Source organism: Sitophilus oryzae, unplaced genomic scaffold (assembly GCF_002938485.1).
Source record: "Sitophilus oryzae breed Bouriz unplaced genomic scaffold, Soryzae_2.0 scaffold_1499_pilon_pilon, whole genome shotgun sequence".
In the NCBI taxonomy this organism is placed as follows: Eukaryota; Metazoa; Arthropoda; class Insecta; order Coleoptera; family Curculionidae; genus Sitophilus; species Sitophilus oryzae.
The window spans coordinates 4,181,890-4,206,204 of NW_022146168.1; the positions used below are offsets into that span (position 1 = coordinate 4,181,890).

At 34.1% G+C, this 24,315-nt stretch overlaps 2 protein-coding genes across 3 annotated transcripts in view; both read left to right on the forward strand.

Annotated features, from left to right (window-relative positions):
• Nucleotides 1–10,642, forward strand: part of LOC115877959 (transmembrane protease serine 9-like) — a 74,876-nt gene extending 64,234 nt beyond the window's left edge. The window contains exons 14-16 of the mRNA XM_030894311.1: nt 1,305–1,454; nt 4,591–4,802; nt 10,297–10,642. Of these exons, the coding sequence (XP_030750171.1) occupies nt 1,305–1,454; nt 4,591–4,802; nt 10,297–10,562 (628 nt within the window). The 3' untranslated portion in view covers nt 10,563–10,642. The remainder of the gene's footprint in view (nt 1–1,304; nt 1,455–4,590; nt 4,803–10,296) is intronic.
• A 5,193-nt stretch (nt 10,643–15,835) lies between these two features.
• On the forward strand, nt 15,836–21,468 carry LOC115877861 (inner centromere protein-like). 2 transcript variants are annotated; one of them, XM_030894203.1, is made up of 4 exons: nt 15,836–17,702; nt 17,961–19,370; nt 19,431–19,584; nt 21,093–21,468. In XM_030894203.1, the coding sequence occupies exons 1-4, from the start codon at nt 15,956–15,958 to the stop codon at nt 21,133–21,135; spliced, it is 3,354 nt and encodes a 1,117-aa protein (XP_030750063.1). In that variant the 5' UTR covers nt 15,836–15,955; the 3' UTR covers nt 21,136–21,468. The 2 variants fall into 2 exon arrangements, with proteins under 2 accessions (XP_030750063.1, XP_030750062.1); XM_030894202.1 differs by having other exon boundaries at nt 15,836–19,370; nt 21,093–21,465.
• Nucleotides 21,469–24,315: the final 2,847 nt, after the last annotated feature.

A 24,315-nucleotide genomic window follows, 5' to 3' on the forward strand; every position in this document is an offset into this window, starting at 1 on the left:
TCGAGTAGTTCCAAATAATATTCTGCATTTAAATTTCGCGTAAGAAATAATGGCCCGATAATATTTTGTGTCCGAATATCCCTGCCCAAACATTTGCTTTCTGTGGATATTGCGTCCTTGTTTCAACAAACCTGGGTTGGTTTTCTTTGTTCCAATATCGATCATTTTGAACATTGGGTTCGTTATTTAAGGTAAACGTGCATTCGTCAGTGAAACATATGTTTTTTAAAAATTCCCTATCCGTGTTTGCTCTTTCCATCATATCAAAACAAAACGCCTGCCGCCGTATTTCGTCCCCATCTCGTAGCTCTTGGTGCTTTTCATGTTTGAAGGAATAGTATTTATGTCGTTTCAAAGTTCAAAACGCTGTAGTGTGATCTATTCCTATTTCATCCTCAAGTTTCCTTGTGCTGATCTTTCCATCGTTCTCTTCCACGAACAATAAAACTTCCAAGTCGGTATCATTTCTTGCATTTCTCTTTGTTCCTGCCTAGCTTCACATCTGCAGTTATTTATTAGGGTACCTTTGGTCTGAAATCTCTGGATATTCCTTGCGATTGTAAATTTTCCAGGTATGGGTCTATTCGGATACAGAGCAGCAAACATGTCCGATACCTTTTGATAACTATCTCCTTGATAATACCATTTAATCATCAATACTTTTTCTTCGGTAGTGTAATTCATGACTAATATTTTCGATGTAGGTATGAGTTTTTAATAATAATAATAAAGCCTAAATAGATAAATTTCTGAAATGACAACTTCATTTGACGGTTATCTTTTACCTTGACTGGTGCTCCTAAGTAAATACAGGGCCATAAGAAAGGAGAAATATTTAAAAAGAAATCGGCGATAACTCGCAAACGGGTTAATCAAAAATATCTAAAGTTATTCTTTTGAATGTGGGTTTTAGGGCTCTTCGGTAAACCTAAATAGAATTATTCTCTAAAATAATTAGGGAAGCCAATAATTGACCCAATTAAAATTTACATATGGGATTTCCTATGTCCCGCTCGACGATGCAACACCCGGTATAGGGTACGAAGTATAACAGGAATACTTTTAATTTTAAATATAGTCAAAAATCATAAATTTATATTGAAAACCTTGTTGCATCTAACTGAAATATCGTTACGTATATCTTTTAGTTATTCTCTATAAAATTTGATACACAAAAATAATTATATCAATCTTAACATTTCCTGAACTGATCAATTCAACATTTTTTCGCAATTATCAAACCAAACGTAATCATGGGCTATCGTTGACTCAGTTTATACTTAATGAGCATTATTTGATTTCAGATGGGTTTTGACAGCTGCCCATTGTACTTGGGGCAGGGCTGCTAGCCAGTTCCGTATTGTCGCTGGTATCTTGAACCAAGGTGACACAGGAATCGTCAACCAACAAACTGTCGCTGTTTCCCAAATTATTAACCATGAGGGATATCCAGGGTATGAAAAATTATTTTTATTAAGATAATAGTTATTTGCAGTACAAGTGTGTTTATGAACATGATTACAACAACGAGTGTGAACGATTAGAACGAGTGTTGTAATCATGTTTAAATGCACGTGTCATGTACAGGGTGGGTCAAATTCGACGCTTTTAAATGGAAACACCCTTTTCTATAAGAGATAGACGAAAACTAATATCGGTGTCTGGAGCTCAATTTTCATCAAAAACATGATGGTGAAAACCGCACATCAATATCTGTTACCGTTTCGGAGTTACGGGGTGTTTTTCAAAAATATGCATTTTTAACAAATCGCTGTAACTTTTTTGCTATGGAAAATTTTGTATTTCTATGAAAACATTTCCAAAGCACCTTTTTACGTAGAATTTAATGGTTTAAGTATAATTTTTTTTAAATTAATAGTTTAAGAATTATCAACAGAAAATTTGATTTTTTATATGGGACACCCTGTATATTTTTAATTTATTGAAAAGAATTTAAAATTACCTTTCCAAAAATATAAGACACTTGATATTTTGCTCGATTCCTTTAAATATAATTAATAATTCCCGCTTTAAATAAGTAGGCATTGAACGGCACCGGCTGTAATGCAAAAAAATTCTAGCTGTGAGCATCAATTAAAACGAAAATAATATTTGCTATGAGAGATGAAAAATTTTATAACAATTTAAAATATATTTAACCAACATCAACACATTTAAACTATATCTAATAACAATAAAAATAAATAGCAAACCAAGACATGAGATTTTGCTACAGGTGTTCGACATATCGACCCTCTTCTGTTATAGACAGACGGGGCAGTTTTTGAACATTTCTCGCGGAATTCATTAACTCAGTGGAGGTGAAAGTAGCAATACCAAAATACCCTCTCATAACTGCTAAGTCCCTCTCATAACTTCTAATTCTTGTCTAGATTATACGGAAGAATAAAGAACCTTTATTCTACCGCAAATATATCCATAGGATGAGATCCATCGGCACTAAGTCAGGCGGCCTCGACGGCCAACGGCTGGGATCTTGGTTAGCTGTTCAATTATTCTTGAAATTGGCTCGACGGCCAACGGCTGGGATCTTGGTTAGCTGTTCAATTATTCTTGAAATTGGCTGCAAAAATTTGCTGATAACTTCAACGTTCAGAGGCGGCGCGTCGTCTTGCTGGAAAAATATGTTTTCGAGTTCCATTAAGGGCATATCATCAATAAGGGGTCCAAAGCCTACTAGTTAAAAGTGGCGAACTTTTAAAAATTCTGTATTTCGAAGGGAATTATAACAAAATATCAAGTGTGCTATATTTTTGAAAAGGTAATTTTAAATTCTTTTCAGTTAATTAAAAATATAGAGGGTGTCCCAAATAAAAAATCAATTTTTCTGTTGATAACTCTTAAATTATTGATTTAAAAAAAATTATACTTAAACCATTAAATTCTACGTAAAAAGGTGCGTTGGAAATGTTTTGATAGAAATACAAAATTTTCGTTAGCAAAATAGTTACAGCGATTTGTTAAAAATGCACATTTTTGAAAAACACCCCGTAACTCCGAAACGGTAACAGATATTGATGTGCGGTTTTCACCATCATGTTTTTGATGAAAATTGAGCTCCAGACATCGATATTAGTTTTTGTCTATCTCCTATAGAAAAGGGTGTTTCCATTTAAAAGCGTCGAATTTGACCCACCCTGTACAACGTTTTATCTACAATCGAAAAATAAGAAAATGCTGTTTTAATTTTCGTTTATTAGTCGCCCGCCTTTAACACCTTTAACTAGGACATTTCTCATATTTTTTTAATTATAATTGTAACAGACAGACCTTAGACCTTCACTATTAGCATTGTCATCATCATCAGCAGCAGGAATTGTTTTGAAGAAGTGTAAAAAATGTATTATTAATATTTATAATAATTAGTAGTAGGAATTTCTATAAAAAAATAACATATTTAGATGTTCGTAGTTGTTTTTCATTATTATAAAAACACTTGTTGTGTTATAGATACATAACACCACTAGTTGTGTTATGAATCTCATAACGTAACTGAAATAAACATTATAATATAATTATAACATAACGTTATAATTAAACGGTTGTAGATAAAATAAATTATACACTCAGATGCAAAAAAAGCAACTGAAAAATCTCTGTTCAAATTTAAAGTGTTATATTTTGGTTATTTTTAGCCCTGTTTTCATTAATTTTTTAGCAAGCCAAGTTTTTAGCTGCCATAATTATGTCAACTTTAATTCCTAAATTCAGTTTTTTTTATAAACTTTAGTATTTTATACTGTTATACAGGGTTAATCGAGGGGTTGTTTTTTACCCTAACTTTAAAACATCCTGTGCAATAATTTCACATGTAAATAGAATTTTACGGTCAGAACCATGTCTCTTGAGTGTTTCGTTTTTTGGATCATGTCAATACATGTCTTAGTTAATTTTTAAGAGCGAAATGAACTTGCCACCCACAATTTGCAATTTTTTCATTTATTTTTTTAAAGTTATTTTTCAATATGACAAGGTGGTTTGGTGATTATTGTGAACTATGTACTACTCTATAAACTACTCATCATGTTCGACGTTCGGGAAATCCTTGGCAGAAGGGTTAGAGGTCGCAAAGTGTTGCCACCTTCATTAAATGAACTTCGCTTGGTCCTTAAAGAAGAATAGGAAAACATAAAGCAATATGGTATATCCAGCTTGAATGACAGTATGAACGGACATATAAAGGCAGTTATAGCAGCTAAGAGGCAATACAAAGTATTAGGGTAGTTTTTACAATTTTTTTTCTATTTGTCAGAGGCGCAACTAGACATATACTTTTAGGGGGGCTCAAGTCTTTTGGGAGGGCTTAGGTCACTATAAGATAAGATGAATGTGAGGTTAAAACCAATTTTATACGACACGCACTGGTCATCTGGGGGGGGGGGCTAAAAGTAGTTGCGCCTCTGCTATTTGTATACTTATGTTTCCCTCATCAAAATAGGGCTAAAAATAACAAAGATATAACACTTTAAATTTGACCAAACATTTCACAGTTCCGATTTTTTTTGCATCTGAGTGTAGATAAAAGTGATATTTATAAAATTAATTTATTAAAATGGGTTTTTATTTCAGTGGTAACCAAGTAAGTGCTGATGACATCGCTCTCGTTCTATTAGCAAATAACCTCGTCTACGGCATCAACGTGCAACCCGTCCCTCTTGCACAACCTGGATCTTCGGCTCGTGGTACTGCCGTTCTTTCTGGATGGGGTTCTCTGGGACCACCAACTAATGCTGCCCCTGAAACACTTCAGTTTGTTAATCTTCCAATTTTGCCTCAAGATCGTAAGTAAAAACTTAAATATATATAACTAGCGTGTACCCGCGACTTCGTTTACGTCGAATTAATCATTTGTAATGGTGATGATAAAGCACAGCAAGAATTTCCATTAACATACAAACTGGATAAAATTTTCTCACATTTATGTCAGCATGAGACAGAACAATATGGCGATATTATTATATAACTTGGTAATATTTGAGGGGTAGGTTCATCTTGTTGGAATTTGACTTTCGAAAAATCCTTTTGCCAAAAATAAACATTTTACGTCAAGTGGTTTAAGCAGAATCGTGGTTAATCAATTACCCAACTTGTTGGAACACCCTGTATTGTTTTTAAAAAGATTTCAAAATATGTAAAAAAACAAAATAAATTATGTGTGTCCAAGCGTTTTCCCGAAAGACTAACCGTTCTTTAAATAACAAATATTGTAATATTTGAGGGGCGTTTTCACCCTCTTGGAATTTGAGATTCGACAAACCTCTCCTTATCGAACCTCTACACCCCACAGTCAATCCATTTGCCAAAAATCAGCTTCAAACGTCAAGCAGTTTAAGTAGAATCGCGATTACTAACGGTTTTTAAATAAAAAACATTCTAATATTTGAGTTGTTGATAGTATAGTTGATAGTATTTTATAATCTGTTTTTATAAATAAAGCTTCATTGGAGTTCAAAATTCCATCTGTCACGCAACATAAAATATATGCGAATATCTAGCTAAGCAGATGTCCATGCAAATTATCGTGAATCGACTAGCTGGTTTCGAATTAGTCTATGCTGAACGTTTAAATTAAAATATACGACGGCTTCCCCATAAGAGCAATGAGAGGATTTACGTCCCAGTATTGAAGGACAAAAAATCGAGTCTGAATGGTTCAGGACATAAGTTCATCCTTGTTTAGTCAAACCTCCTACAACACAAGGATAGACATGTAGGAAATGCATTGAAATTCTATAGCCATCCTTCAATATCGGAAATTAAGGGGTACCCTCCATATATTTTATTTAAACGTATTTGGTGCTGATGCTCTGACTACTGGCATGTGTACGATTATAAGCGCGGTAAGTTATATCGAATCCTCCAAAGAGCGAAACACCCTGTATTTCTCTATCATAATCGAACTGAGTTTTGTTTAGTCTTTTTGTTTTATTAAGCACTTTTTATATTTAAATTCGATATTTAATGAGAAAATTTGTGTTTGTTTTGAAAATACGGTGTGTCCCAGAAATAAGTGCAAGTATTTTAACCGGTAGTATAGTTCAACCCCAGAAACACGCCTATGAGGTTTTTTCGCGAAAAAAAAATTTGAAAATACGAACTTTTTTGAAAAATTTTTTGGAAATTTTTTTAGTTTTTAGTTAAAAAACATAATTTCTTAATAATATCTCAACATAGGTATTCGATTAAATTTGTAAAGATCCAGTGGTTCTCAAAATTTTAACAAAAAATATTTTATTTGGAAATTTTCAGAGTAAAATAACTTTGTTATTTTTTACTTATTTGAAAAACGGTAAAGAGAAAATATGTTTCTTTTATCGATATCTACGCCCCTTAAAATACTTGCACTTATTTCTGGGACACCCTGTATAAGACAAGATTTTTGGGATTTATTCTTGGTTTTAGGTCAGCAATTTAAAACACTATTTATTTTAACGTGGTTGTTCGTTATTTAATATGTTATGTGTCTTCTTAATTAAATTTTAAAATTATTTTATATTGTTGTGTGTATATGTATTTGACGACAATTATAATTTCTGAAGAAGACCTAAGAATGGTCGAAACGTACGTAAAAAATAAAAACAACTTTTAATTATTGTGTTTTAAATTGCTGACCTAAAACCAAGAATAAATATACAAAAGGTCAAAGAAAAAATTAGATTTATAAATTTAGAAGATTTTTTATATTTCAAAAAATACTCGGTATAGAATTTATTTTTTGATTTTTCATTTTAAATCAAATAAATTTTCAATAAATTTATTTTTATTTTTTATATCGTCCATAATTTCGCTTCATATGATACGCCTATTATAACAATTGATATAAAATATGATAACACACACATTTACAGGGTGTTCCATAGGAGCATGCTGTTTGTATAAACATTTTCTGTTCACCAAGGACAAAGATGAATGTTTGTATAAAGCCCCAAAGATGAATGTTTGTATAAATATTCATCTTTGTCCAACGGAGGCTGTAAACACATTTTTCATAGCCCACTTCGTTTCTGAGCTATAGGGCACTTTTAAAAATTTCGCAATTCGACAAAAATTGTGAAAGGTATCGAAAAGGTAAAAGATGTGTCTAGTAGAACTTTTTCCGTAAAATACAGTGGCGTAGAGTGTCTTTCTTTAAAAAAATAGTTTCGGAGATAATAACGATTTTTTTCAAAGAAGACACCCTGTATTCTCTAAAATATAACACTTTTTCAACATAACTAGAATCAAAACATTTTAAGAACAGAAAAACTTTAGTATAGAATAACACTCGTACTTATTTTCACGATTTAGTCCAAAATTTTAAAACTTTTCAATAAAAGATCATTTTTAGGGTTCCGTACCCAAAGGGTAAAAACGGGAACCCTATTACTAAGACTTCGCTGTCCGTCCGTCCGTCCGTCCGTCCATCTGTCACAAAGGTCTATCTTATGAACCCTTATAGTTAGACAGTTGACATTTTTACAGATAATGTATCTATGTTGCCGCTATAAGAACAAATACTAAAAACAGAATTAAATAAATGTTTATAAATAAAAAAGTACTTTCACTAAACATTATCTTTTAAGTAAGAATTTTACATAGAATTTTTCAAGTCCTCGGTGGCGGCGTGGTTAAAGCGTTAGGACTTTACGCTGCTATGACGTTGGAGCCGTAGAAGGCAGGTTCGAATCCTAGTCAAGGCGACTTTTTTAAATCGTTTTTTTTAATTTTTACATATTTTTACATATTTTTACATATTTATTTTTACTTTTTATATATTTATTATTGATTAATACAATTTTTAGTAATGTGTTTCTTCATTTTTTTTAAAATTACTTATACTCCCATTCAAAATTTCAGCTAAATCGGAGAAAAAGTTTATAATAATATAGTGTCTAATGTTGTATTGATAATGAATGGTACGAAACCCTTCGTGCGCGAGTCCGACTCGCACTTGACGAATTTTTATTTATTAGTAGGCAGTGATAGATAATAAATGAAATCAAAACGATATTTACTAAAATACTCATACACATATTGAAATTTTAATCGGAACTAAAATATTTTGCTTTTAAACTGTTACAGTTATATTTCAAAAACCTCTCGGTATAGTATACGCCATTATGGTATTTTTTAGTAGTGGGAACTATCGAATGACATTCGATAGTTGCAATTCATTCGAATAATTCGATAGCTAGTAAGAAAATATTCGTTGAAAACTATTCGAATAAAAATTATCGAATAGATGCGTCATCTGCCTTGAAATATTGTATTTTAGTAATTCGGCAGCAAAAACCATTCATTTATAAAATTCATTCATTTATGAAATTCATTTATTCGTCAGGATCCATTATAATAAAATATTAACTGGAAGCCGGCTTGATTTTTTGCGGAGTCATATAAAGATAAGTCAAAATTATTTATATTAGATCCTATTTAAAAATAATATAGTCTTTAAATTTTTTGTGGCAACGTTGGTTTATTAAATAATAATAATTACAGAACTAATTTGTTATATTAACAACAAACTTTAAAATCATGAAATATAAACATTTATTAATTTTCTAAGCATGCAGTGTAATGGAAGGAAAAATGTCTTAAGAATCCGATGGTTCCATCATGTCTCAAACGTATCGGTCCTTGAACAAGCTAACTGCGAGAGTATTGAAGTCATGGTTACAAAATCCCGCTTAAGATGGGCTGGTCACGTATGCAGAATGCAACAAAACCGCATACCAAAATCTCTGCTTTACGGTGAGCTTGTAGACGGTAAGAGGAGGCCAGGTGGACAACTGAAAAGGTACAAGGACATTTTCCACGAAAACTTAACGGGGCTTAACATGCAGAATGAGTGGCAAAAAGCAGCTCATAATAGAACTCAATGGAGAAGAGTTGTAAACTCAGTTAACAGCGACACCCAAAAAGTAAAGAGGCAACAAAGCAATGAGATTTTTGAATGTCCGGAGTGCGGTAGGCAGATAACATCACGTATCGGGGTTTTCAGTCACAGAAAAGCTCATGAAAGAAAACGCCTTGCGTGACCATCTTCTTTATGTGTGTCGAATACTCGTCAGCGAGTAACGGCTGTATGTATGTATAAAAAATAAGGACACAATATAGACCTACTATCCCTAACTAACTAAAGCCAAACAATAATATTCTTTGCTAATATCAACTAATACCAATATATGACAACAGCGCCCTTCATAATGTTTTTAAATAAAAAATTAGAAATCAAAATTATTTATATTAGGTACTTTATATTACTATTTAAAAATAATATTTACTTTTACTGGCATTTACTTTAAAAAATAAATGAAATATTTCTTCGCAAAAAACTACATGTAAGAGGATTAGCATAAACAAAATACAAACATCGTTAACTTTTTTTTTTAAATTGGCACGTGTAAAACTTTCAATTTAATTTTCTCATCCCATAGTTTGAGTTCGATAACCATTTACTTAACCACATTATTTATGATTATTAAGTTCAACTAATTCATATTATTAAAACATCTAAAATACAAATATGTATTTTTAATATTAATTCTAAGTTCATATCATCTCTCTTAAAAATTGCTACTATTCAAAATTTCCCATTAAAAAATAGACCATATACCATATAAAAAAAAATAATTGAAAGATCGGGCTACGGAAAGTCACACAAATTTTCGGAAAAAACGCAAAAATAGCACAGTATTTATAAGGTGAAGTTATAAAAATTTGGAAGAACTAATAATGCACTGACGCACACAAAAATCAAACGAATATTAAATTTCATTTATCAAAAGCATTCGATAGTCGTGGCTCAACGATAACCATTTAGTTGCACGGCGAGGTTGTCACATATGCTTTAGTATACAAATGAATGAATGATTTTATTCGAATAAAACCATTCGATAGTTGAAATCATTCATTCAGTAACCATTCGATAGTCTAATTCATTCGATAGTTCCCATCGCTAGTATTTTTGGAATGAAAGTTTAATGGCAAACCTACTGTGTGAGGTAAAAAATAAATAGTATTCCATTTAAAATATAAAACTTTAGTTGGAAAATATGTCTGAATCACCCACACAAAAATATGTTCAAAATGAATTCATTATTATATTGTTCCACATATTATATAAAAGAATTAAATTCACAAACCAAAAACCTAATATAGAGCTTTTTCGGAAGCCTGGGCGACCCTGTATCTGAGCCCAATCTAGAAAATATGTAAATTTAAATTCTGCGACCTTGCATACATAGTGTAAACATTAACCAATAATATTTAAATAAATTTCCGTCTTTGTTTCAGAGTGCGCTAACCTAATTGCCTCCATCTCTGGCCCTAATAATCCCTTCAGGGCTTTGCTCAACGTATGTACAGTACCCGCCACCAACAGAGAAGGCGCTTGTAGTGGTGACAGTGGTGGCCCATTGGTCAACAACGGTATTCTAGTCGGTGTTGTGTCTTGGGGTTACAGTCCATGCGGTGGTGTTGGCTATCCATCCGTTTTCGCCAAAGTATCCGCCTACAACGCCTGGATCAGACTAAACTCAAACGGCGAAGTCGGCCTTTAATAATTCGCAGAATTTAATGTAACATTAAGTAATTTATTTGTTATTAATTTTAAATCAAATAAATGTTTTCATTAAATTAATTTTTTTCTTTTTTATGTCGTTCATAATTTCGCTGTATACGAGACACCTTTTATATCAATTTTTTATACAATATGGTAGCATAAGGGTGTCTGTGCTATGTTTTTATGAAACTTTATATATGACATAAATTATGGTTGATTAACTGATTCATTGTGCATTATTTTTTAGCCGGCCAGGACAAAATACGAAAAACATATTATATGATCAAATCTATTTTTCCAAGGCTCCTTTATTAAAAAATAGTGTTTTAAACACAACCATGGCATTCTAGATTTCAATTTAAAGTACTTTTTTTAAGCGAAAATGTCAAAATTTGACATATGATGTCATTATATTCACAGTGCCATTTTCTATCCAATAGAGTAGAAATATACCGAGAGTAGTATTTAAAAATCAAAAGGTATAATCATTTCCGGTGAAACAAGAAGTGACCAAAAACAATAATTAAATACGTCAATCAACCCTAATTTATGTCATATACTAACATGCCAAATCTCGTTTTTTATGTGAAAAAATAAAAAAGTTATAGGGGTTGAGCCACTTTCGGGATGCACCCGGTATTATATTTTTTTTATTTACATTGTTATGGGTTTACTAAAAATATAATATACTACTTATTTTCATAAAAAAGGTAAAAAATTAGATATTTAACATTTTAACATAAATCAACCTAGCTTAAAATAGTATTATTATCGTACGTCATACGAGGAGAGTCGAAAAATGCAAAATTTTCAAATTCGCCCTGTATTTCAGGAACAAAGAGGGCTATGAGAAATTTGTGTGTAGTATCTTTAGTTTCATAAAAAAAAGTAGCACAGTAATGTAAAAACTGCATCTTTGTATCGCAACGCATAAACGAGAAATCCTGTAAAACACACGAAAATAAAACATCCTGTACCGGGTGGCCAACTAAGAATGGACGCCGGCTGTATCTCAGAAACTACTTTGGAAAACAATTCTAATAAGTAAATCGACCAAGAGAAATCGCAGGAAATTATTTTCAAGTTTGAAAAATGTCCGCTAGGGGGCGTTTCTCTGGTAGCCAATCAGAAAACAGGATTTTCTGAAAAATATGCAGGTGAACAGGTATTTTAAATATTACTATTATAATCATCGAGAAATTTGCAGTTTTTTTTTATATAGAGTATTTTGCTCTATCTCATAAAATAAAGTGGTGAGGGAAGGTTAAACTTGCTTTTATTAAAATAAGGATAACTTTGATTTGGGTTACACGATTTAAACTAACTAGGGCTCGTTTAAAAGAGTTTTTCTTCCTTAATGATCTCCAGTATAAATTTTGTTTCCACAATTTTTTTTGTGGTTAGCTACCACAAAAAAAAAGTTGCGGTTTGCGCTGATATTTTAGAAATTTTGTGCTCTATTTAACTGTGCAAAGAGAAATATAGCCTACTATTTAATTTTTTTGCGCAAAGGCGCAATATCTTTTTTGATGTCAAACAGCGCCCTCTAGCTACCACGAAAAAAATTGTGGAAACAAAATTTATACTGGAGATCATTAAGGAAGAAAAGCTCTTTTAACCGAGCCCTAGTTTGTTTAAATCGCTTAACCTAAACCAGAGTTATCCTTATTTTAATAAAAGCAAGTTTTACCTTCCCCCACCACTTTATTTTTTGAGATGGAGCAAAATACTCTATATCAAAAAAATTACAAATTTCTCGATGATTACATTAATAATATTGAAAATACCTGTTCACCTGCATATTTTTGAGAAAAACCCTCTCTTCTGATTGGCTATTAGAGAAACGCCCCCTAACGGGCATTTTTCGAACTTGAAAATAATTTCCAGCGATTTCTCTTGGTCGATTTACTTATTAGAATTTTTTTCCCAAAGTTATACAATAAATAGTTTCTGAGATACAGCCGGCGTTCATTCTTAGTTGGTCACCCGGTACAATGCTTTTAGAGATATTTAATGCGATACCTGCACATGGACGTCTTTATTTAGGGTGAGACAAAAAAGATGTCAAAAGTCAGTACCAGAATCTGCTTTACCTCATAATTTTATCACCAACACATATACTTCATTTTAAAAAAGTAATCTGTTAGGGTTCTGGCTCTGGCTACATCTTGACAAAATTTCTATTTCGCTTCGTGAACCAAATTTGTTTTTCATCTACAAGATTTTGGCTATGATTATGCTTGGATAAAAGGAAGGGTACTAAGTGAAGATATGAAATAAAATTTATTTCTTTATATACAAGTGTAATTATAGTATTATTTCTTTTTATTATATACTTTTTGTACAGGGCCAGCGATAAGAACAGCCAGGAACAAAATGTTATTGCAGAATTTAAAGATAATTTTAATAATTCTTCTCCAGAATCACTCATTTTTACGGGTTAACTTCGGTCTGACTTCGGTTAACTGGTTTTACTTGACAACTTTTTACTTGACGTAGTGTCAATTCAAAATTTTTTTTTGATTTCAAATTCTGCACTTTGGTATATTAAGAGATCGTCCGTAAAAAGAAAATATATATAAACAAAAGATGTTATTGTGGGGACTATAATAAAAAAGAAGGATGAAATTATTGGGCAACCTACAGTAAGATTAGCCATGAAACATGTGGTAGATCTCGATAAAAGAAACATATTTTTTCTTTATCGTTTTTCAAATAAGTCCAAAATAACAGAGTTATTTTACTTTGAAAATTTCCAAAAATAGCTATTTATGTAACTAGTACCTAAAATGATGTTTTTTAGGACGAATCATTACTGTTTGCGGACGAGGCGTTAGCCGAGTCCGAAATAGTAGATGAGTCCTAAAAAACATAATTTAGGTACGTGTTACATACACTATTTTTTGTCATACGCTTTTTACAGTTTTTTAGAACAGGGTGTCCCAGAAATAAGTGCAAATATTTTAAAGGGTGGTAGATCTCGATAAAAGAAACATATTTTTTTTCTTTATCGTTTTCAAATAAGTCCAAAATAACAGAGTTATTTTACTTTGAAAATTTCAAAAAAATATTTTTTGCTAAAATTTTGAGAACCACTGGATCTTTTCTGGATTTTCTTTCTAGTAAATTTAATCTAATAGCTATGTTGCCATATTATCAAGAAATTATGTTTTTAACTAAAAACTAAAAAATAAAATTTCGAATTTTCGAAATTTTTTTTTCGCGAAAAAAACCTCATAGGCGTGTTTCTGGGGTTGAAGTATACTACCAGTTAAAATATCTGCACTTATTTCTGGAACACCCTGTATATACAGGGTGGTCAGAACTGTATTCCGGAAACTTCGGCAGCATATTCTGCAGATTAAAATAAGTAAAAAAGTTCGAATAAATGTATGTCCTTTCGGAGATACAGGGTGTACAAATTTCATTTTTAGTTCATTTTTTTCCAAATAATTTCTACAGTAACTTCAATATTTGGATGAAAATTGGTGTCTGGAAGCTTTTTGACATGAGAAATTTGATTTTGGTGTCAATATGACTCCTACTAGTAGAGGGCGCCACCTACATATTTTTTAAATGTTTTGAAGAGCTATAACTTTTTGTCCGTACCTGTATAAAACTACTGAGTAAAAAAATATACATTTACGACGTTATTTACGTAAAAAATGTGTCTTGGTAAAAATCGCTACGAGTATTAGTTTTCGAGATATTTTATGAAATTATCAATACCTGTCATCATTGACATACTTTAAACATGTTGACTAAATAGTTATTAGACTGAGATCATAAATTTGAAAGTTTTTCTGTCATAAGTTCAACGGAAACTGTTTTATCAACATTTATTTGCAGAAAAATTTATGATTAATTTAAAAAAAATAAAAATTTCTCAAATTTATTATTTCAGTGAAATAACTATCTACTTAACGTGTTTATTTTTCATCAATAATGACATGTATTGACTATTTCTATTCTAAATATCTTGAGAACGGTTACTCGTAGCGATTTTTACAAAGAGATATTTTTTACGTAAAAAGTCACAGAGATGTATATTTTTTCCTTCGGTAGTTTTATACTGGTACGGACAAAAAGTTATTAAGCTTCAAAACAATTAAAACACATGTAGGTGGCGCCCTCTACCAGTAGGAGTCATATTGACATCAAAATCAAATTTCTGATGTCAAAAAACTCCAAGACACCAATTTTCATGGAAATATTGATGTTACTTCAGAAATTATTTAGAAAAAAATCGAAATAAAAATGAAACTTCGACACCCTGTATCTCTGAAACTAAGCATTTTAGGACCTACATTTATACGAACTTTTTTGCTTATTTTTATCTGCAGAATATGCTGCCGAAATTTCCGGAATACAGTTCGGACCACCCTGTATACTTTGCACATCTTATCAAGAAGCCACCGGACTTGTGGCAGATGCTACTTTGCTAAAAATGTCGTACTAACCAAGTAACTGACCAGTAATACAACATAATATAATATAATAATATGACAATTCGCTCTTTACTTGTTGATTGTGTTTGCGCAAATTGAGAATGTATGTATATTGTAATATTGGCTCACCCAGTATGATAAAATAAGAGAAACGCCAACCCGAAAAAAATAATATATAAATATTTTATTTGTTAAATCAATTTTAATCATTTATAAATATGAATATTTGAGAGTTATTCAATATCAACAGATTTTAATGTGTAGGAAAAAATCCTCAATTTAAATTACATATTTTATTTCCATGTTGCTAGCTTTTATCGTATAAAAAATTGCGCTAGAAACCGATGACGTGTATAATTGAAATCCGTAAGCCACATGGGACATTCTATTGAGGTTCAAACTATTTAATCATATATTATACTCTTATCTAAGTGTAGCACCTTCGCCAGCTGTGCATTTAGTAGCAGATTACTTCCTTTTCATTGAGAAATAAAATACCTTATCACACAGAAACAAATTTTTCACATTGTGTTACAATATATACAATTTATATGATATAGTTCACTAAATTTTGTATAAAATTAAAAATTATATTAAGTTCGCTTTGAATCACCTTTTTAAATCGTCAAGATAAATATGAAGTTATTGTAACTAAATGTCTAAAAGAAAATATTTACTATTTCTTTCAGTGTATGTTCGTTCAAAACCGCAATCGATTCTATTTCAATTTTCCAAATAATCGAGTTACTGATAAATTCTAGAGCGTCTATCCCACGCGTAAAATTAACCCTTGTTCGGCAATATAAAATGGACTGCACAGCCTGTTCACTTCATAGCTTCCAGTTCAGTCAGAGAAGAAACACAACGACAAAATCTATAAAGTCTACCAAGTTTTACCACACAAGGCACCACGCGCTAAAAATAACATTATTTTTCCTCCATCATGATACCGTTTAAGAAAAAAACAAACGACATTATAAAAAATGTTGCCGTCTTACTAATATTACTCTGTATATCGAAGAATTGTTTTAGTTTTGTTCAAGAATCCGAGAAAATCAAGAAAAACCTTTATGAAGTAGAACGTCGGCAAAATTCGCCGTACAAAGATGAATCCCGTCGAATAATAGCTGAATCTAGACAAGAAGAAATAGCTACTTCTACCAACATTCGAGATGTTCGGGCAGATTCGCGGCAGTCAAGAATCGATGCCAAAGATATCCGAACTGACTTTAGAGAAATTAGAAGTGAATTATCCAGAACTGGTAAGAAAAACCTGATTATTGACGATAAAAAAGAATGGGCACTAAAAGTAAATAAGAACAAACCATATTACTCCCTTAGACATAAACAGAGCCAATATTCAAACTCAGAAAGTGGTAACGGTGTGTCAAGTATACAATTAATACGAGATTTAAACAACGGACGTCAAGAAGCACAAGTTTCTGAACGCAAAATTCAAGAACGTCTTTTTAAGAAAACAGACAATAAGCGATATTTTCGAAATCCTAGTTTTCCAAAACGAGATATCCCCCGAGAACGTTCAATTCTAGCAGATCCTCGAAGAGAAACTGAAGAACGTTTTTCTGATAATGAAGACAGGTCTATAGAACGACGATGTACTCTACAAGAACGTTCAGTTCGAGCAGATTCTCGCCGAGACACTGAAGAGCGTCTCGCTGATAGAAGACTGAACAATCAACTACTTTTTCGTAAACCCAGGACTACAGAACGACAAGAAACTCTCGGCGAGCGTTCAATTCGAGCAGATTCTCTTCGAGAAACTGAAGAACGTGTTTCTGATGGAAGATTAAACAACCAACGATATTCTCGTAATCCCAGATCTACAGAACGTGATAGTCTTCGAGAACGTTCAGTTCGAGCTACTACTAATCCATATTCTCGTCGGGACACCGAAGAACGTCTTTCTGATAGAAGATTAAACAATCAACGATATTCTCGTAAACGCGCGTCCATAGAACGACGAGATACTCTACGAGAACGTTCAGTTCGAGCAGATTCTCGTCGGGACACTGAAGAACGTCTTTCCGATAAAATATTAAACAACCAACTAGCTTCTCGTGATCCTAGATCTACAAAACGTGATAATCTTCGAGAATGTTCAGTTCGAACAGATTCTCGCCGAGATACTGTACTTCCAGCAGATTCTCGCCGTGATACTGAAGAGCGTCTCTCTGATAGAAGAATACATTCTCGTAAACTCACGTCTACAGAACAACAAGAAACTCTCGGCGAGCATTCGGTTCGAGCATATTCTCGTCGGGACACCGAAGAACGTCTTTCTGATAGAAGATTAAACAACCAACAATATTCTCGTGAACGCGCGTCCATAGAACGACGAGTTACTCTACGAGAACGTTTAGTTCGAGCAGATTCTCGCCGGGATACTGAAGAACGTCTTTCCGATAGAAGATTAAACAACCAACTAGCTCGTGATCCCAGATCTACAGAACGTGATAGTCTTCGAGAACATTCAGTTCGAACAGGTTCTCGCCGAGATACTGAAGAACTTCCAGAACGACGAGATACTCTACGAGAACGTTCAGTTCGAGCAGATTCTCGTCGGGACACTGAAGAACGTCTTTCTGATAAAAGATTAAAAAACCAACTAGCTTCTCGTGCTCCCAGATCTACAGAACGTGATAGTCTTCGAGAACGTTCAGTTCGAACAGATTCTCGCCGAGATACTGTACTTCCAGCAGATTCTCGCCGTGATGCTGAAGAGCGTCTCTCTGATAGAAGAATACATTCTCGTAAACTCACGTCTACAGAACGACAAGAAACTTTCGGCGAGCATTTGGTTCGAGCATATTCTCGTCGGGACACCGAAGAACGTCTTTCTGATAGAAGATTAAGCAACAAACAATATTCTCGTGAACGCGCTTCTATAGAACGACGAGTTACTCTACGAGAACGTTCAGTTCAAACAGGTTCTCGCCGAGATACTGAAGAACTTCCAGAACGACGAGATACTTTACGAGAACGTTCACTTCCAGCAGATTCTCGTCGTGACACTAAAGAACGTCTTTCTGATAGAAGATTAAACAACCAACTAGCTCGTGATCCCAGATCTACAGAACGTGATAGTCTTCGAGAACGTTCAGTTCGAACAGGTTCTCGCCGAGATACTGAAGAACTTCCAGAACGACGAGATACTTTACGAGAACGTTCACTTCCAGCAGATTCTCGTCGTGACACTGAAGAACGTCTTTCTGATAGAAGATTAAACAACCAACAATATTCTCGTGAACGCGCATCCATAGAACGACGAGATACTCCACAAGAAAGTTCAGTTCGAACAGATTCTCGCCGGGACACTCGAGAACGTCTAGCTGGTAGAAGACTAAACAATCAACTACATTCTCGTGAACCCAAATCTACAGAACGACAAGAAACTCTCGGCGAGCGTTCAATTCGAGCGGGTTCTCGTCGAAACACTGAAGAGCGTCTCGCTGATAGAAGACTAAATAATCAACTACCATCTCGTGAATCCAGGTCTACAAAACGACAAGAAACTCTCCACGGGCGTTCAGTTCGAGCAGATTCTCGCCGGGACACTGAAGAGCGTCTCGCTGGTAGAAGACTAAACAATCAACTACATTCTCGTGAATCCAGATCTACAGAACGACAAGAAACTCTCGGCAAGCGTTCAATTCGAGCATATTCTCGTCGGGACACCGAGGAACGCCTTTCTGATAGAAGATTAAACAGCCAACGATATTCTCGGGAACGCATGTCCATAGAACGACGAGATACTCTACGAGAACGTTCAGTTCGAGCAGATTCTCGTCGGGACACTGAAGAACGTCTCGCTGATAGAAGACTAAATAATCAAATACATTCTCGTGAACACAGGTCTTTAGGACGACAAGAAACTTTTGGCGAGCGTTTAGATGCAGTAGATTCTCGTCGGGACACTGAAGAACGTCTTTCTGATGGAAAATTAAACAACCAACGATATTCTCGTGAACGCAGGTCTATAGAACGGCCAGATACTCTAAAAGAACGTTCAGTTCGAGCAGATTCTCGTCGGGATACTGGAGAACGTCTTTCTGAAAGGAGACTAAATAATGAACTACATTCTCGTAAACCCAGGTCTACAGAACGACAAGAAACTCTCGGCGAGCTTTCAATTCGAGCAAATTCTCGCCGCAACACTGAAGGGCGTCTTTCTGATAGGAGATTAAACAACCAACGAAATTCTCGTGAACGCATATCTATAGAACGTCTAGATAGTCTACGAGAACGTTCAGTTCCAGCAGATTCCAGATATGTATCTTCAGAACAGGTTTCTACCAGAACTGACAGGCATTTCAATAAGAGATTATTTAGTACAAACGGCAAGTTATCACAAGTATTGCACAATGTTTCTTTATAATAATTATACTATTCTCTTTCAGAAGCCGATTCAAGAAGTGGAGATGTAAATATTGTTTCTGAATTTATTCCATATTTCAAAGAAAAGTACAATTCAGCAATAACCGCCGGTCAAGTAATACTTACATTAGCTCTTCTAGGACCAATTATTTTTAATAAATCTAAGAACAACTTAAGGTAATAGATGTTTATTAAAGTAGCATGTGCACCCGATGTGCACATATTTATTTTATATAAAGGTTAATTGTTAGGTTATGTTGCTGGAGTTTGAGATCAAGTTTGATCCCTCACTCGGAGGCCTTGGACCCATTGCGATACCCCTGTATTGTTGTACCAAACTTTCCTCTCATTTTTTCTTTGCGTTAAAGCACTTCCAGGTCTTTTCAAAGTAGCATGTGTCCGATGTCGCTGATGTTGGCTTCTACTGCTCCCTCTAGTACCTCCAAAAAACCTTACCCTAAAGTTTTAAAGCGTCGGTATTCCAGTGCCGGACAGTGGCACAGCAGGTGCTCTATGGTTTCTCCTTCCTCTCCGCATTCTCTGCAGTAGTCGTCGTTGGAAATCTTCCATCTCACGAGGTTTACCCTCTTGGGGCAGTTTCCAGTGATGACACCTACAATTAAGCGTACTAGCTTCTTTTTGTGCTCTAATAGTTGTTTTGTTTTTTTTGCTATCTACCACTGGCCACAGTCTTCAAGCTGTAGTGCAGTCCTGACGGTGTTGCCACGTCCCTTGCTGCTTGGCCTTGATGGTAGTTCCTATAGCTTCCTTCAGTGTGTGGATCGTCACAAGTCATCTGCCACGGCTTCTCCCCTGGCCTCCTCTTTGGCTAGTCTGTCTGCTTCTTGATTGCCCACCACATTGCTGTGGCCTGGCACCCAGCACAGAGTAGCCCCGCCTTGACGCAGCCAGGACAATGCTTCTCGACAGTCCATCACAGTTTTTGATATAACTGATTGCATTGTGATGCTTCATAAAGGTTTACGTTTTTTCCCAAGCTGTCAGAGTATATCACGATATCCCCTATTGGTCTATCAGCAATTTTCCCTCGTATACAACTAGCCGCTTCCTTTATGGTGTAAACCTCTGTTTGTAGAACATTACAGCCATCCGATAGCCTTAAAGATCGTCGGATATGTTCTTCTGAGAAGATGCCTATACCTGTGCCTCCTAAAGTTGCAGAAGCATCTTTGTAGATTGCTACCTCTTGAGTGTTCATTACTCGGTTGCTTTCCTATTCTTCTCTTGTCGGGATGCGAATCCTTATCCTTTCTCCAAAACCATGTTTGGTGAGCATATCCGTTTTCTGTTGTCGCAGATGTGGACTAGTGCTCGCCATGATTTTCCCTATCACTGGCAAAATCCTCGAGTGACCGTAGTTGGTCTGGTTCCACAGATTGGATTCCCTTAATCTTAGAGCACCCTTAATAGCCAGATCGTTCACGAGAGAGTCGATTGATTACAAGTCCAGAATGGCCTTCATTATCAGAGAGGTAATGATCGGGTTCATTACAATCAGCCACAGCAGGTATGATAATACCAGCAGAGGTGATAATACCCCTCCTTGTGGCGTACCCTTTGTTGCGCGCTTTTTGATTAAGCTGTTTCCCATCTCCAAGATTGATTGTATATACTCTTTTATTTTATAATTAATATTTTGTAAAAATATACTTATCTTATTTCAGATTATTCGAATGTCAGGAGTTTTGGATAAAGAAGATATTTTAAATTTTTAATTTCCGGGAATATCCAAGAAATATCTATTCTATGACGACTTTTGGCAAAGCTTCACGGTACCTTCCTTAGTAATAACTAGCATAATTCTATTAGAGATATTTATTGTTGTTTATTTTCAATGAATATTTATTACAAATACCAACCAAATAACAAATAAATAAATAGTATTAAATGATATAAAAAACACGTATAACATTGTATTTAATCTATGAAACGTTAAAATAATTTATCAAAACCTTCACATAATTAAAATTCTACAAAATGTTATTATTTCAATACATATATAAATGTAATAAAAATGTTAGAAATATATAATCTAAAACTATTTAGTGGAAAATAAATTTTAAAAATATAAAAAGAAGGGTGTATTTATTTAATTTTTTTAATGCCTACATATACACACATGGCCAAAATTATTGCATATATTGTTTAAAACTATACGGAAAGGAATTTAAAGAATCTTTTTTTATACATAGCTTTGATAATCTGTAATAAACATTTTTTTGTTAAAATGGATATGGTAAACAATGTTTATCGTTCAGATCCAATATTATTACAAATTCTCGCACATTTCGATTTGTGGTCTCTTGGGTTTCAGAAGAAATTTGACCAATGTTTTGACCTTAGAATGCCTAGAAACATTATTTCACAGTTTAATAGAGTCACAATAGTAACACTGTCTCCACAGGGCTATCGGCAAGTTGCAATAGCTGAAATTGTAGGAGTTAACCAAAGCGATGTTTCGCGAATATTAATTAAAAATTCAGGGAGACAAACGAGGTTACAGACCGGCCTGGCAGAGGTAGAAAGAGAGTTACTACTGCTGTTCAAGACCGTCAAATATCCCTAATTGCACGACGCAATGCCCTGCTTTCTAGTACTGCTATTAAAAATGAGTTAACTCGCCTTGAAGGAGTAAATGTTTCAAGAAAGACCAAAGCAAGAAGACTCCATGACAGAGGATTATATTTAAGGAGGCCTCTACGTGTTCCGAAGCTTAATTTACAGCACAAAATTATGCGACTACAAAGGGCTGAGGAGATGAGAGCAAATGGACCTAATTGGAACTTCGTCATCTTTAGTGATGAAACAAGAATAGGCCCAGTGTCAGACTCGCGACGAACTTTGGTCTGGAGAGCATCTGGAAGACGAACACGCTTGAATGCAGCTCAACCCCGTGTCCCGTTTCAAGGGCGAAGCATTATGGTATGGGCAGGCATAATGCACGGAGCTCGAACTCCTCTTGTTTTTATTGATGGCACAATGACAGGTCTCATATCTTAGAGACGTCTCATATCTTAGAGACGTCTCATATCTTAGAGACGTTTTAGAGCCTATTGTGCGTCCATTTCGAGGGGCAGTGGGGGATGAATTTGTTTACATGGACGATAATGCTCCTCCCCAACGCACTTTAGCGGTTCACGAATTTTATGAGGAAGAGGGTATAAGGAAAACTGTGGTGGCCACCGATGTCTCCAGATATGAATGTGATCGAGCATGCTTGTGACATGCTGAAACACCATATTGCCAAAAGGAATTATCCCCCCCGTACCTTAAATGAATTAAAAATTGCTGCGCGCGAAACATGGGAAGCCATTCCTCAACATCTTCTGGACAACTTAATTGAGAGCATGCCACGTGGTCTCACAGCTTGCATTGAGACTCGAGGAGGCAATACAGACTATTGGTTGTGAGAAATAATTAAAATTGTTTTCAATATTTTCTGTTTAAAATGAAATTTGTTTTTGTTGATTTTCACTCATTATGAAATAAAATTAAAATAACAGCCTAGTTCCACTTAGATTTTTAATTTTATATTAGTTAGTCGTATAGTAAGCCAATAATATGTCCAAAAATATAAAAAGAACCATATTAGACCCAAAATAATATAAAAATATCGTTATATGCAATAATTTTGGCCATGGGTGTAAATTGTTCGAATCTTTGATATGCGCAGGGTGGTCCATTAGTGCGAGGAAGTCCAATGTCGTCGTCGTTGTTGCAGTATGAAAAAAGTTTTATACGTGCATGGTTTATAAAGGTGCATATCCTAAAAATATTTTGTTGTATACAGGGTGTCACAAAAAGAAATTAAGATAAAATTTTAAGTTTTTTTTTCAAAATTACACCCCCCATTTTTCTGTGGATAATTGGCTCAGCATAAAATTCTGCAGATTCTTATTTGAAGCACTATGCACTGTGTTGCCATTCTATTTCTTATTTAGTAAAACTTTGGATAAAACACTATATCCATAAAATGATTAAAAATTGAACTATATACACTCACCGGCACGAAAAACGAACACCTTAAAATTTTCATGAATTTTAAAATTTTATAACGGGTGTGTGTCTCAAAAGTGGCTTACCCCTCTATAATGCCTTTTTTGGGCCCAGGAATCCAAAAATGAAATAAAATACCGGGTGTTCCATAAGAAAAAATATAACTTTGGTATGGATCTTAGTTCTGAAACATCCCGTATATTTCAAAATAATTTTAAATTGTGCACATTGCCTCCCCACATATACCCATAAAATATTTTGTTTCTATATCTTTCCGTTTTCGTATAATCAACCGAGGCTAATGAGGTACGCCACCCTGTATACCGCCACGTTTTGGAAACAGTTCGAAACAAAACGAAATTGAACGAGTAGTTTTGAGGCGCTTTTAAGAAACGAAAGTAGATCGAGACAAACCGAAATAGGTCTAGACAACCGGAGATAAGCCGAAACGCAACAAGGTTAAGTGACGAAAGGAGACCTTGACCTGTCTCGTTATATATATATATATATATATATATATATATATATATATATATATATATATATATATATATATATATATAACGAGACAGGTCAAGGTTTATCTATGTCCCCTGTAGACGTAAACTCGAATACAGAAATTCTATATCTCTGCTCGAACCATCATAAAATAATTAACTAGAAAGAAGTGTCAACTCTGTGTTAAATCGTGGAAACACGATACGCCACCGAAAGCCTTCGTTGTCGTCTGGAGAACTAATTTTCCAATTGACAAGTTGACATGATGGCTTCGTATTTATTTCCGTTTCCGGTTATTCAATGGCGGGCCCTCTTTCAGTTTAAATGTATTTTGTACCAATTTTGTACTCTTTCTTATCATAAATAAAACAAAACAAAATTTTATTCAAACAT